This window comes from Lygodium microphyllum, chromosome 12, assembly GCF_053477565.2.
Source record: "Lygodium microphyllum isolate KBCC chromosome 12, Lygodium_microphyllum_v1.1.10, whole genome shotgun sequence".
NCBI classification, from domain to species: Eukaryota; Viridiplantae; Streptophyta; class Polypodiopsida; order Schizaeales; family Lygodiaceae; genus Lygodium; species Lygodium microphyllum.
In genome coordinates this window covers 132,195,555-132,215,270 of record NC_141146.1, presented here as the reverse complement: position 1 = coordinate 132,215,270, position 19,716 = coordinate 132,195,555, and the positions used below count along the sequence as shown (strand labels likewise).

At 42.2% G+C, this 19,716-nt stretch overlaps 1 protein-coding gene across 5 annotated transcripts in view; it reads left to right on the top strand.

Annotated features, from left to right (window-relative positions):
• The window catches only part of LOC148028288 (uncharacterized), a 341,703-nt gene that overhangs the window by 32,422 nt on the left and 289,565 nt on the right, over positions 1-19,716 (top strand). For 3 of the 5 annotated variants that reach the window (XM_087690090.1, XM_087690091.1, XM_087690088.1), the window contains exons 3-5: positions 10,440-10,628; positions 14,686-14,847; positions 14,959-15,077. In XM_087690090.1, coding sequence (XP_087546216.1) covers positions 10,440-10,628; positions 14,686-14,847; positions 14,959-15,077 — 470 coding nt within the window. The remainder of the gene's footprint in view (positions 1-10,439; positions 10,629-14,685; positions 14,848-14,958; positions 15,078-19,716) is intronic. The other 2 variants (XM_087690089.1, XM_087690092.1) reach the window with 2 other exon arrangements.

The window sequence follows — 19,716 nt, the reverse complement described above, 5'->3', positions numbered from 1 at the left end:
CCAAGGATTTTTTGAAGGATATGAATAATATGTTAAAATTTGCCCAAGAAAATATTAAGAAAGCTCAAAATCGAGCTAGAGCTTATGCAGATCCTCATCAAAGAGACATCTCCTTTGAAGAAGGGGAATTGGTCTATCTTAAAGTGCCTGAACAAACTAAAACCATGAAAATGGGACGATGTCCAAAGCTGTCACCCAGGTATTGTGGTCCTTTCACAATACTTAAAAGGGTGGGAGAACAGGCTTACAAGCTCCAACTACCTACTTGTAGTAAAACACATCCAATTTTTCATGTAAGTAAGCTAAGGAAGAAGCTGGGTGACTTGGATAATCTAATCTTAAATGATAACATTGAGGAGCTATTAGATGACCAATCTAATCCACATGAACCAGAAAGAATATTAAATGTTTGTAACAGACGAACAAGGAATACTATTTATCAAGAATATTTGGTCAAATGGAAAGTTGTTTAGAAGAAATCTCAACATGGGAGCGAGTAAGTACTTTAAGGAAAAGGTTTCCCAATTTACAGTTGGACCTTCCAAGTATCGTTTTCGAGGACGAAACCGATTCTTAAGGGGAAGGATATGTTACATTAATAAATGTAACTTATGAGAGACAGGCGCGAGGGATGACCGTCCGGGGGCCTTGGGCACCCGAACAGGGTCAAAGGGAGCCTAAAGAGTAAGTGAGTCTAAGAATAGTAGGACTCACCTGAAGCAGACGGCTGGCAATTGAATTAGGGAGAGGAGCCAACAATCTTCTAGGCGAGGTTGGGTGCTGAAAGAAAGGGATCTCTCGTGCCATTTTCATTTACGAACAGAGGGCCGTTGACAGAAGATAGTCTACAAAATACGTAATAATCCCCCTCTCATCTTGGTGAGAATCTCCTCCACAATGTTTTGAGGGATCTCCTTGCATGGAGCAACTTGCCTCTACGTCTTGGAAAGATGTTGGAGAAGCCGAGTTGCACCACTTGTATAGCGCTTCCCGCAATACTTGCATGTCCAATGGTGGGAGTTGGACTTTTTTGTGTCTTGCTCCACATGAATCGCATGCAAATTGAAGGCCTTGTGCTTCTCACGAGTCATGGTGCCGATGAGGATAAAGAGGCCACAGAGAGAGAGAGAGAGAGAGAGAGAGAGAGAGAGAGAGAGAGAGAGAGAGAGTCTCGACTCTTGAAACTTGAAAGTTGAGTCTTGAAATTTGAAAGGGTGGGAGACTTGAGAGGCCCGAGGGTTGGGGTAAAGTTGAAAGAGCAAGAGTGAGAGAGAGGGGATGGGAGATGAGAATGGCAAATGCTTTGATAGGGTGTGGGATAGAGGGGATAGGAGATGAGATTTGAGAATGGCAAATGCTTCGATAGGGTGCGGGAAAGAGGGGATGGGAGGTGAGATTCGAGAATGACAAATCACAAGTCCATTCAAGAATCAAGATCCAAGGGAGGAAGATGAGAATGGTAAGTGCTTGCTGAATTGGTGTGGAAGCATGGAGGAGAGGAGCACCTTTTGTAGATAAGAGAAGGATCAAAGTTCAAACAATCAAAGAGGAGTCAACGGTTAAAGAGAGGGCTGCCAGCTAGAAGGAATCCAAAGAGGGTTGGGGTTAAAGTTCAAACAATCAAAGAGGAGTCAACGGTTAAAGAGAGGGCTGCCAGCTAGAAGGAATCCAAAGAGGGTTGGGGAGGGGAGTGTATGGCTGGAAAAGGGGGTGGGATGAGGTATCCAAGGCTTCCCACCCCCCAAAGGGTGCCATGCAGGCAGGCGGAGTAAAAGCGGGGCATAGGAAACGCGTGATGCAGGACGCAGGACGCCTTGGCGAGGTGGCCTAAATAGGTGCAAAATCACGTACGAATTTGTACGGATACGTACCGTACGGCACCGTACGAATCGTACGGTACGGACAGATCCGTACGTCGTACAGAGGCAACTATGGCAACAAGTAAGACTCCCATGGCCAAGGTTGCATTTTGTGTGTGCACGGAATGTTCTGTATGGTAGTGTACCATACAAAAGTTCCGTACAGTTCTGTCCAGTGATGTGTGCATTCCTATGTTGCCTAGCGGATTTGACCGTTGTAGAGCCCAGAAAGCACACCAATTCAATTTTCTGCTTGTTTTTTGTGGCCGTTGGCATGTTGCACTTGAACGTTTGCTGAAGTTGTAACTTCTCCTGTCCTCTCCCTCACCTCAGCCCACTATAAAGGGCAACCTCCCCTTCTCAACTCTTCACCCAAAAATCAGTTGCCTCCTTTAATCTTCCAAGTTTCCCTCTTGAGCTCAAGCTTGAAGGTCCTCCAATACCTTCTCCTCATTTTGAGTCTTCTCCCTCTCTCCTATCCCTATCCTATCCCTATCCCTCTTCCTCTCGCTCTTCCTTTCCCTCACCTTCTCTTCCTCTCCTTCCCCTCATTCTCTTTTCCGCTTCTCCCCCTCTCCTATTCCTGTCCCTATCCCTATCACTCTTCCTCTTGCTCTCCCTTTTCCTTTCCCTTTCCCTCACCTCCTCTTCCTCTTCTCTCCCTATCTCTTCTACCCCCCGCCAAACCCCCCCCCACCCCCCTCTCTCTCTTCATTTTATCCGTCTTCCTCTTCCTCTCTCTCTTTCTATCCACAATGCCGAAGTCTCTTTACGAAGCTTTTGGTCTCTGTACCATTAATCTTGTGAAGGTCTCGGGCAATGCAAGTTGCTATTGTTGGACTTGCAAGTTTTGTGGTAAGATGATGTCTGGTAGCATGATGAGGCTCATTGTCCACTTTACCAAGGTGGGTGGTGAATGCAGCCCATGTTCTTCTATCCCTCAATCCGTAGTGGATGAGATCATGAAGTACTTTTCTCTCTTCCATCAAATTGGCCACGTGTCATTGAGCATGGCAAAAGCTCAAGAGGGGGTGGTTTCCCCTGACATGGAAGTGGATGATTTTGAAACTCCTTTTTCTAAACATACACCTACACCTTCTCCTAGCCCATGTACGTCAATGGCCTTGGGCTCCACTGCCACTATTGGAAGCAAAAGGCCATGTAGGCAAGCCTCACTATAAGAAGCCACAAGTTGTGTTTCTGGTCCTTTGTCTTTTCTCAAAGAGAGGCAAAGGAATGCAGAGATAGAGATTGCTCGCACTATCATTGAGTGCTATCTCCCATTTCACTTGCTTTGAGTGGATAGGTGGAAGAGAATGGTCAAAGCCATTGCCGTGGTTGGTCTATGCGAGGGGTGGTATGGTGTCACCTACAACAATATGCGGACTAAGAAGCTCAATGAGAGAGAGAGAATTAATAAATCTCTTGAGCCGTGCGTACCAGATGGGCAAAGTATGGTTGCACCATACTTTCCAATGGATGGAGCGATTGCAAGAAAGGAGGCATCATCATCCTTGTTTCTTCACCTCTTGGCACATTCTTCTTGCAGGCTGTGGATGCGGGGCAAAGAGGATGAAGAACTACGGGTGCATTCATGTATTCACATATTTGCCAAGCTATCATTGAGGTAATCTTTTTTTGGTTTATGATTCAATGATTTGTTACTCATTTCATGTTTCAATATTCATAAATCATAGTTCATTTTATCTCTTCATAAACCTCTACCTCTTCATTTTCTATCATGATTCATAAATCTCTATCTTTATGATCCATGATTCCATCATAACTCAAATCTATCCCCTCTTTCACTTGTGCCATGTAGGTTGGTGTGGCCAACATGGTGCAAGTGGTCATTGACAATGCTTTCAATTATTGAAGGATGGGCCGCTTGCTTGAAGCAAAGTTCCCGTCCATTGTATGGAGCCCGTGTGCCACCCATTGCAATTGATCTCCTCATGGAAGACGTAGGGTCATTAGAATGGGTGAGGAAGATTGTCAGGGGCGCTTGTCTCATAGTAGATTTCATTACCAAGAAGGTAAAGGTCTTGGCTATCTACCATGCCTACAGTGATTTGGAGTTAAAGAAGCCCTCTAAGATTTGGTTTGTCGCCATGTGGTTGTTTTTAGAGTGACTATATGACATGCAAAACAAAATTCAGCAAGCCATGGTCTTAGAGGAGTTTAAGGTATGGCTACAAGTCAGAGGAGTTCAAGGCATGGCTACAAGAGGAGCCACTCTTAAGCATGGAGGAGGAGAAAGGATTTGCTTGAGAGAGGCATTTTGGGATGATGCACAAGTGCTAGTCATTGCTATTATCGCCTTATATAAGGCTCTATGCATGATTGACATGGAGGGCGCCAACTTGGGGCTTCTTGTGCACTTCATGAGAGAGGCAATTGAGGAGATCAAGGCACGCGAAGTACTAGATGTGCAAGACCTAAGGTAACTAACCTTTGTTTGCGTAAGTTAATTAAATTTAAAGTAAAGAGTTTCAATTTTCAAATTTAAATGACTAAATGAAATGTTAAAAAAAAAAATGTAGTGTTGATATATAAGATGCCATGCCAATGCATGATGGCATCCTTTACTTAGTGGAGAAAAGATGAAAGTGGATAAGAAGATCCATCCACGGATTGGCTGCCCTCTTACATGGTGCTTATAATGCTCCACCCCTTTTCATGGATCAAGAGCTGGAAGCCAATAGAGATGCCTACCTCCCGAAGGTATTGGATGAAGACCAGCACACAATATTCTTACAATAAATAACCAATTATAGTGACCAAAGAGGAACCACTTTTGCCAGCACTCTATGCTAGAAGAGGGTCTCTTTGGTCAAGCCGCTTTTTTGGTGGAAATATTTTGGATATTAGGTACCCACTATCCAAAAGATTGCCCTTAGAGTGCTTGTAGAGGTAAGTTGTAAGTACCCACTTGTAAGTGGTCACCTAAAAGCTGAATTATTGTGTGATGATTGAGTTTAAAATTTGAAACAATTTGAATTTTTTGTCTAATGTAGGATAGTTCAGCTGGTGCATGTGAGAGAAATTGGTCAACATTTTCTCTCATTCATACCAAGATCCAAAATGAGTTGAGCACACGATAGTTAGAGCGCCTAATCTATTGTCGCTCTAACTTGCGTATGCTTCGAACTATGCATGAGATGCCCATGGCTAGATAGGTAAGTTAGAACTTAGAAGTAACTAGTTGTATTCCGCTTATTATGTATTCTAAATAATAAGTTAGATTCTAAATATGCAAATTATCATTTTATTTCAACTAGGTGAATGTTGATGAGATCAAGTTAAGTGGGGCTGCCTTGAAGAGTGTCAATAAGGAGCGAAAGGAGGAGCAGGAGGCCATCTTCAGGGATCTCTACATGGAGCTGGAGGAGATCGACCGTCAAGTCTCAAGCATGCGTAGGGGTCATTGAGTTGTTGCTCAAGTTGCAAGTGCTAGAACCGGTCCTACACTAGCCATCGGGACCTATGAGGGGGGAGGACTTGGGAGTTCCTCTATTGCTTGTGCAGTTGTTGTAGAGGATGCTCCAGTTAGGGAGTTTGAGTATGATGATGATGGGAATGTTGTAAGCGATGGTGACTTTGGTGAGCCGTCTGAGGCCTCTTCTAGTGAGGGTCGCTCTCCACCTTCCGATGTGTTTGAGCCCAATGATGAAGAGTCCTCATGAGTGTAGACATTTTGTACTTAGTGCATTTGTCACTATACATTTTGAGTCCTTTCATGAGCATTTGCCATTGATGTGTCTTTTTGGAGCACTCAGTACATGACACTAGTTTTGACTCTTTAGACCTATATGGCCTTGTAATTGTTTTCTAAACTCTAGTCTCTAATTCATGAGACTTTGTGATGATTGATCTATTTTTAAGCTACACAATTTTATATATACATATATATAAATTTACATGTATTTCGTAATGAACATACAAAACAACATATTTTATTCTTGAAGTTTTTGTGTACCTTTTGTGCCGCACTAGTTCATGTACGAATCGTATCATACTAATTGTACGAAACCACCTTGCCCATGGTGAAGGTTTTGCTGCTGGTAGGGGGGACCGAAGGCGCTTGGAGGCTGACTGCTGCAGCAAAGGTTTTCTTTTAGTTCATCTGTACTGCTAGGACCTAGAGGGGAAGTTAGTCAGATCCCCAAGGGGGGGTCCCCTTTCCCCCTTGGGTATGTATTACACAAACCCTACAAGAGGATGGGATTGCAGAAGTGCAGACGGGTGGGGTGGGATGGCCTGTAGGTAGGGACTGGGTGGGGCTACAAACAGGGTTGGGATGCGACAGTATGCAGGCAGGGGCATGGTGGGGCTACAGGCAGGGTGGGGCAGGTTTGTAAGTAGGGCGAGTGCAGGGTGGGATGGGTTGCAGCAGACAGGGTGGGGCCAATGTAGGGTGGGTGTACCCCTTTCACTTTTGCATAAAATTTCGGAGCTTTTCAGCTACCTGGTTGAGGTGCAATGCAGAACCAGGTTTTGTAAACCATCGCATTATACTGCATAAAATAATTAGCAGCTATAAGGAGGGCAGTACAGTTTCATGATTCTGAAATAAGCAATGCTTTCACAGTTTTGATACTGTCTCATTTCTCATGTATTGGAGTGTAAGGTGTGTTTTCTTTTAGAGAAGATGAGATACTTTGATTATCAATGAGTTTGGAGCTAGTGTCTTGTTTGTGTGCAGTATGAAACATCATTTCTCTGTTCCTGTGCTGTTACATTTAGGGATACCCCTGCTATTCAAGGGCTCTCCATCAAACTAGACAAGTTCAACTAGATGATAGTATCATTCATCCAGTTGACCATCTTAGGGAAGCTCTAGAGGAAAACAAAAATCTTCATTAGGTTTCTTGGATCTGCTTCACCTGTCCAATCAGAACCCGTGTAGCCTTGAGAGTGTCATGACATCACTAATTAATCCCAAGAGTACCAGTATTTTGAATACCATAGCACTCTTATACCAGTTGCTAATGATGATGAATTTGACTACACACACTCACAGAACATAAAAGATGGAATAAATTATTCATACCCTCTAAGGAAGCTGGGACAGGCCAGGTTGTACCAATAAAATAATAAAAAAGGGCCTCTTTTCGGTCATCTGAAAAGTAATCTTGCATATGTCTGTGATGTTAGCCACCTTGGCAGATATGAGAGCTAGAAACAACGGGGTGATAAATAATGCAGTGTGTGACTGGCAAAGTACTAGAGGGTGGCATCTTGTAAAATTCTTCTGAAATGAAAAAAGAATCAATCCTGTAATAAACTATACAGGGGGTGCTTGCTTCAGACCATGTAAAGCCTTAAGATGGTTTTGAATGATCCACAACAACATAGGCTCCAGTTTGGGGTCTTAAAGCTAAAGCACCTTCATTGCATATATCAGCAGCAATTATCCATATTGTGTATAGCAGAACATATAATCAAGATTTGGCAAATGGACAAGACAAAAGATGATGGAACCTAAACATGAAAATCATGTAGAAGTAAGGTTTTCATTAAAGATGTCTCACATGAGTACAACCTGTTGGGGAAACTTTGGCAAACAAGCAAATAGCAGCTCATGTACTGACTGTATTGAAACAATATAGTTGTGGATCTATCTTGACATAGAGATGTTCTCAAAAAGTAAAAAGCACTTTTTGCATCTTTGATTTTCTAATGTATATCTCCATAGATACTTTGAATATTTAGCGTAAATGATGGATTTATCGGGACATTTCTGTTTTATTTTCTTTGTTAAGTTGTTGGGTTGGATTGGCCACAATGCAGGGCGCTTGAAAACTTCACCTACTCTTACTTTGGTTGATCCTTGGAGCATTGCTCGATGATTACCATCTCAAACTGTAGCAGATCATTGTCACCTGGGATGCAAAATAGGACAGGGTATTGGAAGTGGTGCAACAATGGAAGCATAGATAGGTGCTGAAATAAAGAAAAAGAGAAGAGCACTGCAAAGAAGACAACTTAGAGATGTGCTTGGGAAATGGAATTTGTATACCAAACATGAGACAATCGCATACAACAGTGAGCCATTGGTTGCATGTTCATGAGCTCCTCTCTCCAACAGAAAGTCCAATTGAAGAATGATGATGATTGAATGGAAGGAGGAGGAGCCATAGAATAAATAGGCATAAAATAGGCCTAAAATGGCAATTGGTCGGCCTCATCAAAATCTTTGGGAAGCAAAAAAGGACGCTAAGGCCGAGGAATAGCTCCACATACAATCTACCAAATCCGCTTGTACACAATGCAGGCTTTCATCACAGCACTCCATGTAAGATAGTCAGGTCCATGTAACTTATCATTTGTAGAAATGCATAGAGGAGTCATTGGGAGAGGAGAAGAGAGAACATAGAGGATAGAGAGTATACAGAGAGGGGATACAAACCAACAACAAACTGACAAAGACTTCACAAAATGAGAGTTCACATGCAATGTAAGCAAAAATCTGATCAGAAACGGAGAGCGATTGCTGCAAAATGAAGAAAAAACAGTCAAATACTGCCAGAAATAGCAAAAATGGCTTGTGCAAATAGCCACGGTTAGGGGCAGAAAACCAAAAATGCAGGGTGGGTGAGCATTTAATGCAGCAAACTAATGATTGTAGGCTGGGATCCAGGCACAGGCTGAGAACACAAGCAGCAATTGAGTACACACAGGCTGAAAACCACTAGCAGCAGGTTGCCTGATCAGTAACGGGAAGAAAGACTTGTAATCAGCAGAAAAATCACAGTAGGAACCTAGATCTTGCAATTTGATACCATGTTGGAAGTGGTGCAGCAATGGAAGCATAGACAAGTACTGAAATAAACTGCTGAATACAAGACATAACAGAAATAAAAAGAGAAGAACACTACAAAGAAGACAACTCAGAGATGTGCTCGGGAAATGGAATCCATATACCAAGCACGAGACAGTTGCGTATAACATTGAGTCACTAGCTACGTGGACATTGGCACTAGCTCCTCTCTCCAATGGAAAGTCCACCTAAAGAACGATGATGATTCAATGGGAGGAGGAGGAGCCACAGAATAAATAGGCATAAAATAGGCCTAAAATGGCAGCTGTTCATGCTGTTTGATTGGCATAAAATGCCACAAATGCCACACAAAAATCACTAAAATAATACCTAAATAAAAGGCAATGTGCCCAGCCCTACTAGGCATGCAGAGACTCACACATGAGCTAACAAACCTGCTATCACAGGGAAAGTGTTTGTGTGCATAGATTTCCTCATTACTTAAATCTTAGTAATTGGCAATGCATTTTCCAAGATTTTGGGATCTTTCTTTTAGCTGTTGCCAGATATAGATCCACTTGAATCATCGTGCTTCTTTTTATTTGAATAAGACTTTGGGCTGTATGGACTATTTGGACAACAAGAAAGTAGTTGGATTTCCACCCAAGTGCATTGTTAGTGCCATTACTTTGTCAATTGTCAAGGTAGTTTGCTAGATGATAGCTTAGGCTCTGGATAGTGCAGTCCATGTTTGTGGTCTGTATGAGATATTGCTACTTTTGGGTAGAGTGATGCTAATAAGCAAGAATGCCCTTTCATCTCAAGAACAAGGTGCTATGGTATTATCTCGTATGGATGGGTGTGATAATCTTTGGTTGTGCAGGGTATGTTATATGTTAGAGTGGGGGGTTTCTTCTCACCTTTGGCTATTGTTGAAAAAAGACAGGCTTGTGTCCTCCCTTCACCTCATGTACCTTGGCTGTCTAGGATAATCAATTTTCTTCAGAGATTGGTCTCTATCATAACCGAACATTTATGCCATTACATCCTCTTCTATAATATTGTCTGTTACGTCTGAGTGGATTTTAGAGCACTTAGTGAGTTATGTCGTTTTTCAAAAGAATGTATGGCTGCTTTCACGCTATTCTGTGAATTATCTTTCTAGGTAGAGAGTCCAGAGTTTACTTGTGCCATCATTAAGTATGAAACCTGTTGTTATAACTTTCACAGCTCAGCATTTAACAAGGGTGTTAGCAGTTCATGTTGATCTTGTGGTTGAGCCCCATCATTCGGTCAGTGCACAACATTGGCAGCACTTCCCAGTACGTGATCATTCTGGAAAATGGCCACTTTATTTTGTGCTGCTGATTCTATGGTTTGCTAAAAGTATATTGGTTGCCTGACTAAGGCATGACCACTTCATCCAATTTAATCATTTGAGGTTTTCATTCCTTCATCATCAGCACCATCACTACCAATACTTTGTACACCTAATGTAGAGGGCTGATCTTGTGTTCACCCTTCCATATCCTGTTTTATGACTCTATTTAGTAGATCTCATCTGCACTTTATTCAGGATACACTGGAGGATCTGGCCGGTTGTCAGCTGTAAAATCTTTTCTGCTAAGAAGAATAACAAACTTTTGTTTTGGATCAAGATATAATTTCTGCTTCAAGTATGTGAAATTTCTGATTGTGCTGCAAATGGATATTTTTGAGTGGGATTTTGTTGGATGGGTGTCTGTATACGAGGTGGTTGTCTGTATTTGATTGGTTTCATTATCATGTCTCTGAAATTCTCTTTCTTCCTCTCCCAGAACAGGTCATATTTGTTTATATGTGTAAAGCAGGTGAAGGTGAGTTGTATACGACTGGAAGTAATGATTCTGGTCAGCTAGGTACATCGATGGTGGAAAACCAGTTGATACCAGTCCAAGTGGCTGCCCTTGATACGCAAGTAATTGTTCATGTTGCTTGTGGACAAGGGCACACAGTTGCTGTAACAGGTAAGTTGATGTGTCAATACTTAATTCTCTTTATTCACATCATAGATAATGTGACTTGTAGGCTTGAAATGTTCTAAACATTGGTTAAATCTATACAAATATTCAAGGCACTTAACAACGGCTGCCTTGGCCTTGTAAGCTTGTCCTAAGTGTTGTCTTTGGTTGGTTCATCATGCTTTTGATAAGAAATCAAAATCCTTGCACAAACCTATTGCTTACCCTAGCATTAAATGTTAATTTACATGCTTTAATGCCTAAGAATTGCTCCTTAATTCAGCCCCAAAAAGCTTTACATATGATTGAAAAGCCATATTTGGATAGTAGGGCAAATGCTCCAAAATCCCTTGTAGCAGGCACGTTGTGGGTGTTCCTATGGTAACTCTTAGTCACTCTAAGACCACTCTCAGTCACTCTTCATTTTTCAACTGTTGCTTGGAGGAGAAGAAGAAGCTTGAGAGCACTCAACACAAAGTGTAGTGAGAGTTATCAATACAAAACATTTACAAGATTGAGCATGCCCTACAACGAATAGGCATATATACAATATTTGGGTCCGGGGGGGGGGGGGAGATCCCTAAGTGTGTTCACACACACCACTATGAAAATATGGTGATGCCTCCTTGGTTAAGATTTAGGATGTTGGGATGGTTCAATAATCAATTTTGATACTAACCAAGGCCCAAATATGGCTTTGATAGACAAGGTCTTCCTTGTCCCCTAGTTTGGTATGAATCTCCTTTTTATTCACCAACTTTGTCTCTTGGTGAGAGAGCTATATTTTCCACCAATATCACAATTGATCTTATGAATGAAAAGTTAGGGCACCTTCAATATGACTGTTCATGAGTTGTCTAGACACTAGTTGATTGATGGCCTTCCATGGTTAAAACTAGCTCATGATGTTTGTTGACCTTGTTAGTTGAGAAAACAACACAAACCCCTTTTTTGGGAACAATCTATCCAAAGCTGAGAGCATTCAGAGGTTGAGTCACCTTGATCTTAGTGGTAAATCTCTCACAATGCCCTTAAATGGTTCTTAGTATTGTTTCATTACCTCACTTTGCTATGTGGGCTAGGTTAGTGACTAATCAGATGGATGCTTGAGGACGATGTGGCCTATGATACAAAACCAAAGTACATCTATGTTTGATGTTATCTCATCATGATAGTGAAAAACATGTATCTTAGTATAAGACCAATACTAAAGATCTCTAAGTTGAAAAACTATGTGGACAAGGTATCTAGATACAATAGCTCCTCTCTAAATCTCAAGGTCACCACATGATCATGGCTATGATGTGATCTAAGGCCACGGGGTGAGTCTCGTGTGCCTTGCAATGATGGCTTTGATCTGATAGTATGGACCCTCAGTTGTGGACTAGGTGTGGTGCGGAAAAGTGCAATGGCCCTATCCATTGTGACCCATAGTGTCTAGTGTGGCCTTGTTTAGTGTAACTCCGCAATGTGGGGTAGATGCAGCATGGTAGGATGACTTCGTGTCTGCTGAACTAGTAGTGCTTATGGAATTTGGTTTGTGGAAGAAATTTGTCATTGCTTTGTGCTAGGGTCCCTTTGAGCGAGCTAGTTTCCTATCTCGTAGTAGTGCCATGCGGCACCTCTGGAGCACCAAGAGGAAAAGCCCTAGACATATCTGGTCCTTATACTCCACAACATAGTGGAGAGGTCCAAAGCCCTCAAGGAAGAGGCAATGATACCTTCCTTGTATGCCATTGTACATTGTACATCGTACATTTTGGATATGTAGTGCTTCTCCGTCTCGGGATCTCGGTTATAGAGGCGACATATCATAGTCTTTGTGGAAAATTTATCCATTTGCCTCTCTTTGTCCTCAGTTGATGGGAGGATGTGCACATTTGTTCGATAGCAGGCCTGCATATTGTAGGAGAGGTGTGTGTCCATACGTTGTCATTGAACAATAAATCCATCCTTAGAGAGGTGTATGGTGCATCCAAGTGACATTGCAAGCCCTCTGGTGAGTTTCAAATGGTACAATATCATTAGCATACTATTTGTACAATATCATCGGTATAAAATAGTATTGGTATTAACACCCCAACTAGGCTAGTTCAACTCCACCTCCCCTATCAATGGGGTGAGACACCTTGTCTATGTATCATCCAAATAGTGTGGGTGAAAGTATGCATCCTTGTTCTACTCCTATGGGGCTGTCAATCCTCTTAGACATCCCTCTAGGTGTGTGCATATAGATTGTTACTCTCTCATACACAATGCATAAATGTCCCCTTGCATACCTCTTGGTACTCCAATCTCTTGCAATGTCTACATGAAATGTGCTCGAGATACTATAGAGAAATGTGCTCAATGTCTACATGAAACATGCTCAAGGTACTATAGAGAAAACACCAAGTGAAAATGGTGGTGAGTTGATCTTGTCTTGGACCTGCAGCTTCCCTTTGGAGGTAGCTTAAAATGCATTATATATTGATTAGCTCTTTATTACAACCCGAAAATGTGCTTATTACCAGCAGTTTCATTGAATGAGCACTTTCCTCTCTAAGTTCCACGTGCCAAACCCTAATTTTGTGAGGATCCACTCATCTATAAATAGACAGGCTGCCACTCAGCCCATTCGTGTTTGCAGATTGTTGGCGTCCAGTTCTTTGCTGTCCACACCCCTTCACTGGACGATATCACAGTTCAAGCTGCTGTCCACCATTAGGTGCCTGCATCTAGCCTTCCACCAGCCACTAGCATTAGTTCCCAGCCCTCTAGGGCTGCATTTACAGTCGCCACGGCTGTTAGGCGACAGTTGTTAACCTTCTTCTCCAACTTGAGAGCCATCAGACAGCTGCATTTGCTGCAGGCATCTCCAGCTGCATTTACTGATCAGCAGCTTTTGCCAGCCTTGCCATGTCATTACCTACAGCTGTTTACCTCATCTAGATTGCATTCAGCCTGCTGCCCACTCTTCCAAGCTGCACTTGACATGTTTAGCCTGATCTGGACTAATCCAGATCTGTGTTTGCTGCTGCTGAACAGTTTTAGAGGCTGCTTGCTGCATTTCGAGGTCTTATATGGAGTACGACACACTCTCTAGCTCATAACCTTTTGCCTTGGGTCCTTCAAAGACATGAGAGTTCAAGGTTCATATTCACCTTGCATAGTGTGTCTTTTGCACTGAGCATTGTATTTATTCATTCATCTTCTATGTTTATTGTCTCTAAGTTACCCTAATCCTACCGAGTTCTTTTCTTAGTCTGTGCTTTGTCGTATGATTGTGTTTGTAGTCTGTGTTTGAGTATTTCTTTAGAAATCTTCCATGTTTTTGAGCTTTTATGCGAGTGTGGATGGAATGCCAACTTAGTTCAACCAATTTCCTATCACAAAACAGAGTGGTTGAGTGTAGGAATTGGAATGTGATGAATATGGCACAATCCATGCATTTGCAGCCAAGTTGCCAGAGCACATGTGGTCAAAAGCAGGAAGGTCAGATCAAACTTTGATAACCATGGTTTAGACATCAGGACATGTACTATTTCTTTGCGAAACAAGAGTGGTTAAAACTCTAATAGTTTTGTTTGCACATGGCATTAAGGAGATGCACTTCACAGAATCCCCATGATACAAAGTGGACATCTTGAATAAAATAGCTCCCTAGTAGCACTTTGATTGATTGGGCTATATTGCTCCCTTGAGAAGTCATCCTTAAATCATTGGTTTGTTTTGTTGCTTTACAATCGGGAGTTCTCAATTCCAGTCCTAGAGAGAGAGAGACACGCTATATACAGATAAGTACACATCACAGACTTACTGTAAGAGCAATCTTCTGCATACTTAGGAAAGGTTTTATCTTTGAGTGGTGAATGTGCGTGAACAAGAACACGAGTGTGTGTTACTTTAGAACTGAGCTCCCTGGTCAAATGCGTTTCATCCATCCAAGTATGAGAAAAGAATTCTCTTGAGAGCAGGAAATTTTTATGCTTTTGAATCAAATAAAGCAGCTTTCTGTGCACTTATGTATACATAAAAAAAGATAGTTTACACGAGTGCAATGATGCTTACTGCTTGTGGACAGACTCAGGTGCCCTTGCATCATGGGGTGCAGCAGAATTTGGTCAGCTTGGACAAAATGAAGCTGGACTCATGAGTGTTCCTCATCCCCGTCTTTTAAAAGGAAGTCGTGAGCTTCACTTTGTACGTGTTGCTTGTGGTGCAACTCATACTCTTGCTTTAACAGGTTAATCATAGTCTGCAGTATTTCAACCATGTCTCTTTGAATCTGTTGGCACTGTTCACTAGGATTCATTTTGTCTGATATTAGCTCTCCACTATATGAATCAATTGACAGGTAGTGGTGAAGTATATTCATTCGGTCAAGGAACATTTGGTGCACTTGGCCATGGGAATACTGAAAGCTGTCACTTTCCCACTTTAATAGAAGAGCTTTGGGGCCTTGGCATTGTTCAGGTATGGATTTAATCTGATTAATTTCTACTGCACAGACCTCTTTGGATGTTGGTTGATTGTCATTTCAACATTCATGTTCTTTTCCCAGAGAATTTGGATTCTTTTCTTGTGGGATGACTTGTATCTACAATCCTCACACTTACAAATCTGATACAGAGGATATTACTGAGGATCACTTATGTACTCACTCATGCATATACTGTTTTCATCCAAAATGCTAAAATAGACACACAAAGAAGGAGAGAGCATCCAGATATTAAACCAATGCCTTGAAAAGACTAAAAGGGGTTATGTTTCTTTTAAAAAAGTGCTTTTGTCCAAATAATGGTTTTTTCTTTTTCCTTTTATTGGCTTTCTGAAGAGAAGAAAAATTAAAATTGTAACTGTCCATGTTTTTATTTACGTGTAATAGCTGCTAGAAATTTTAATTGTAAAATATGATAGATGCATCAGTATGCATTAGTCCGTGGCCTGTAATTTGTGTATTTGCATAAAGATTCAAGATTCTTAAAGGTTGGACGATATGTGACAATATCAGTCTGGATGGATTTTTCCTAGCTTGGAAATTTTCTAAAGTTTGGGACATAATTGGTAGGTGATCAAAACTGTACAATTTGATTTGTGGACTGCTATATTGATATTTGACACATCAAATGCCAATAATCAATTAAAATATGATACATAAATGCTTACCACTTGCCAAAATAACAAGTCGACTACACTAACAAACAATGATATGCAAGTAACTTGATACTTAATTATGAATGCCTCAGTTGATCAAATGAAGTCCAAAAAGAACTAAATGCAAAACATTGGACAAGTGCATGCAATGACTAAAGATGTTATCCATTCATCAATATTTGTACTTCTCATGCTTGACACCTTCCCATGCTAACACAACCTTTGATCATTACAAGTTAAGGTATCAGCCTACCACCACTATGGCTTAGGTAAGTGTACCACTACTTAGGGATTAGGGTTAAATTAGTTTGCCTGTTGCAAGTTTCAAGGTTTAGATATCAATGTTTCACCATATAGTTTAATAGTTGAGGCCTTCCACCTACTAAGATACTTATGCTACATTTATTGTGCTCCTCGTCATGATTCTAGTGTGAAGGGTCTCTCATAAGGGAGCTTTTAAGCTTTGTGTTTGGAAGGGTTTTTTTCCCTGTGTCACTACTGGTAGGGGTACTTCAGTACCTTAGAGATATTGTGTACTTTGACCTCCACTCACTATCAAAGTGATAATGTTCAGCCACACAATCTATAACAACCATGAGTGTTTTGTGTGTGCATGTGTGAGCTTTGCCCGATTTCCAGCCATTTACTGATGTGTTTTCAGTCTTTAGCCTGCTGCCTTGCTGTTTTAGGACTCCACTTAGCTGCTTACACACCATCATCAGCTTGATGACGTGTTTCCACCTTGAGACAGCTGCATTTTCTGCTTTCTGCTGCCGCTCAGATGATTAGAAGACTGCTACAAATGTCACCTTCATCAGCAGACTATCTTATTCAATCCAGTACCTCTGTCTCTGGCTCTAGTTGGCATATTTGGCATATGTGCTCTTTTGGTGGTATGGATTTGTATCGGCCCATCTCAATCTCTAATTGGTGTGAAGAGGTATGCATTTGACTGATAGCACAACTAATCCCATGTGAGAGGTGAGTATCCATGTATCTTGGGTGAACAATAAATCCATCATTTGTAGTGTGGAGAAGATGCCCTCTATAGAAGGCCATCTTCGTCCCTAGCTCCTAGGTTGGTTCCAACCATGTCCTTCTGATGTCTAGTTGGTGAGATCCATCCTGATAACATTGTCAATTTTTGAGCGGCTCAAGGTAAGTGATGTGATGGTGCATTAAGAGAGTATTGGAAGGGGGCTAGCTTATCCATGCTAAAGCTATGTAATTCAAACCAAGTTGACATTTGTGCATACCAAGATGAAGTGTCACTCTTCTTGGCAAGTTGTTCAGAAGACTCAAGGGACAACCAAGCATATCTATGTCTAGGTAAATCCCATGAGCTGTGTACATATGCGACTGATCGGATTTGAGTCTCAACTATAACAGGTGTGGTTGCTAGCTGAGATTTGACGATCTCGTGTGGTATCAAGGCCTTGCATTTGTCATCTTGAAAATCATGGCTACAAGTGGCCTCTCCATTGATCTCCATCCATCATATGTGTGACTTGATCGGCTCTAGTGATCTAGATTGGGGCCCCATATTTGTACTCCATAAAGTAATGTGGACGTGAGAAGCGTATCAAAGAGCCACATCTTGGTGCGAGGTTTTTGAAATTGCACGTGTGAACAGATCCTCTTCAAGTCTCCGAGTGTTGCATGTCCTTGGGCTAGTCTAGTATCTGCTGCCTCTCTCATAGAGAAAGTGGGACCTGTGAATAGCACTTCCAAACATGTACATGAATCCACATACTCCGACTCCTCTTGTCTATATGTGAGTTTAGGTGCTGATCTTCTAACCCACTGTGGTCTAGTGTTAAACACCATCACCTTGGTTTTACCAAGGTTCACTGAGAGTCCACTATCTGATGCATATCAGTGTAGTGCATCAAGATGTCTTTGTAGTCCTTGTGGTGAATCAGCTAATTAGGGCAATATCATTTGCATATAGGAGGAGAGGTATCTAGGTGCTAGCTAGTGGAGCTCCTCTATCCCTCTTTGGGATATGTAGTTAGCAATCCCATCGATGTATAGACCAAATAGTGTCGGAGTAGGGGCCCAATGATTGAATATACAAGAGTTGAAAGGCCCTTTGATCACTTAGAGTGTGAGGATGTGATCCAATGTAGAGTAGCCTCTCCTAAAACCAACTTGTCCTTGTGCTCTAAGCCTCCGTATCTCGTCCATTTGCTCAACTTGTGCTCAAGGATGGAGGCATATAATTTAGCCAATGTGTGTCCAACCATTATAGTCTAGGTAGGGCGGGATCTCCTGATTTGAGGATAGATACAAAGGTCTTTGTGCTCCAGCTCTGTGAGGGGCCTTCACACATGGCTTTGTTAAACATGTAAGCCATGAACTTTGCCACCAGATCCCTAGCATGGATCCGGTGCTTGGCTACTAATCCTACTAATCCATCGTGGTCCTGTGCCTTACCTCTGTTGAGTTTGTCAATAGCCTCATGGACTTTGCTCTTTGTAAAGAAGGTGGTGTTCTTTGGGCTAGGCTCTCCTAGATTGGGGAGAGGGGGTTGGCCTACTACTGTGTATAGACTAGTTGCATACTGCTCCCATGCGGATGGGCATGGCTGGGCAATGCTCTCTAAAGAGCCACCCAGCCTCTCTGGAGTCTCGACGTAGGAATGGCTAGTATAAGTCTTTCTCCAATTGGGCTAGGAATGCTCTCTTCTTCCTCCATATGAAGCGTTTGGTGATCAATTGCGCTCTGTGTGGGACTGGAGTGTGAAAAGGCTGCCCTTGCTGCTATGTGAAGTGCCTCACTAAATTGTTGGGTGAGCTCCTACGATAGAATGTCGCGGTCTTTATCATGTAGTAGTTTGATGAGCTCTGCCTTATAGATATCCTTTGTCTCTCTGGAGAAGAAGTACCTCAGATATCGGTGGGCTGAATGCTGGGTCTGCACATCAGTAAACTAGAGATCCATAGTGAAGGATATGTAAGCGTGGTCTACTGCTACTCCAAGGAGGCGTGGTGAGACAGAGAGATCTTGGATATAAGGTATAAGCATCAGTGGAGCAAGTACATAATTTACTGTGCTAGCACCATGCTGGTGGAGGTGACATGTGAAGGATCCTAATAAGGGGTATCTAGCTAGGCCGTTAAGGATGGCTAGTCCATGTGCCGTACCTATCTCCACAAGATATGTTCCGTACTTTGTGACTTCTCCCATGACTTGAGATGCGCTCTCCATATGTAACTCTACCACATCTTGTTCCTGTAACATCTCTTCAGACGTGTCAAAGAAAGACACTTGATGGGAGGCCATTCTAGCATTAAAGACACCTAGTAGGATGACATCTCCCTTCCTAGAAAACTCCCAAATGTCTTCATCCAGAACTATGTATGGTGATTGCCCCTTGGGTGGGGTGCAGTGAGATGTCATAGGGGGAAATAATATATGATGATATAGAGAGTGCACTCCACATCTTATACTCTCACCCACATATATCTGGCTTGCTCATCTCTATGAACCACCTGGATCATTTGCTGGAGTTCCTCCTTGAAAAGCACTACCACTCCTCCTGATTCCCTGCTATCCTGGTCTCTGCGTGTCTCCTTCCTGTATGCTGACTCCCATCTACATCCTGCCACCCATGGGAGTGTATTGTGCGGTCCTTGATGTGTCTTGGAGTAAGAAACTATGCCCCCCCTTTGAATGTTTCTTCAAATGCCCCTACATCTAGATGTAAAGCTCTGTCATAGTTCCAGGCTGCTACTGCAAGGCTGGTCCCAGAGGTCTTGCATTGTCATTAGGTGCATCTCTCCATGATCACCACTCTTCCCCCTCTATAGAAGGCTAGCTTGCCTTCCTCCATAGCTGTCTTGATTATTGGCATGCACTCCCTCATTTGGGCTAGCTGGGTTGGTGTGAGATCATCACCCAAGAACACACCGGTACCTTACAACATGTGACAGTGAGCAAGGAAGTCTCTCCTAGC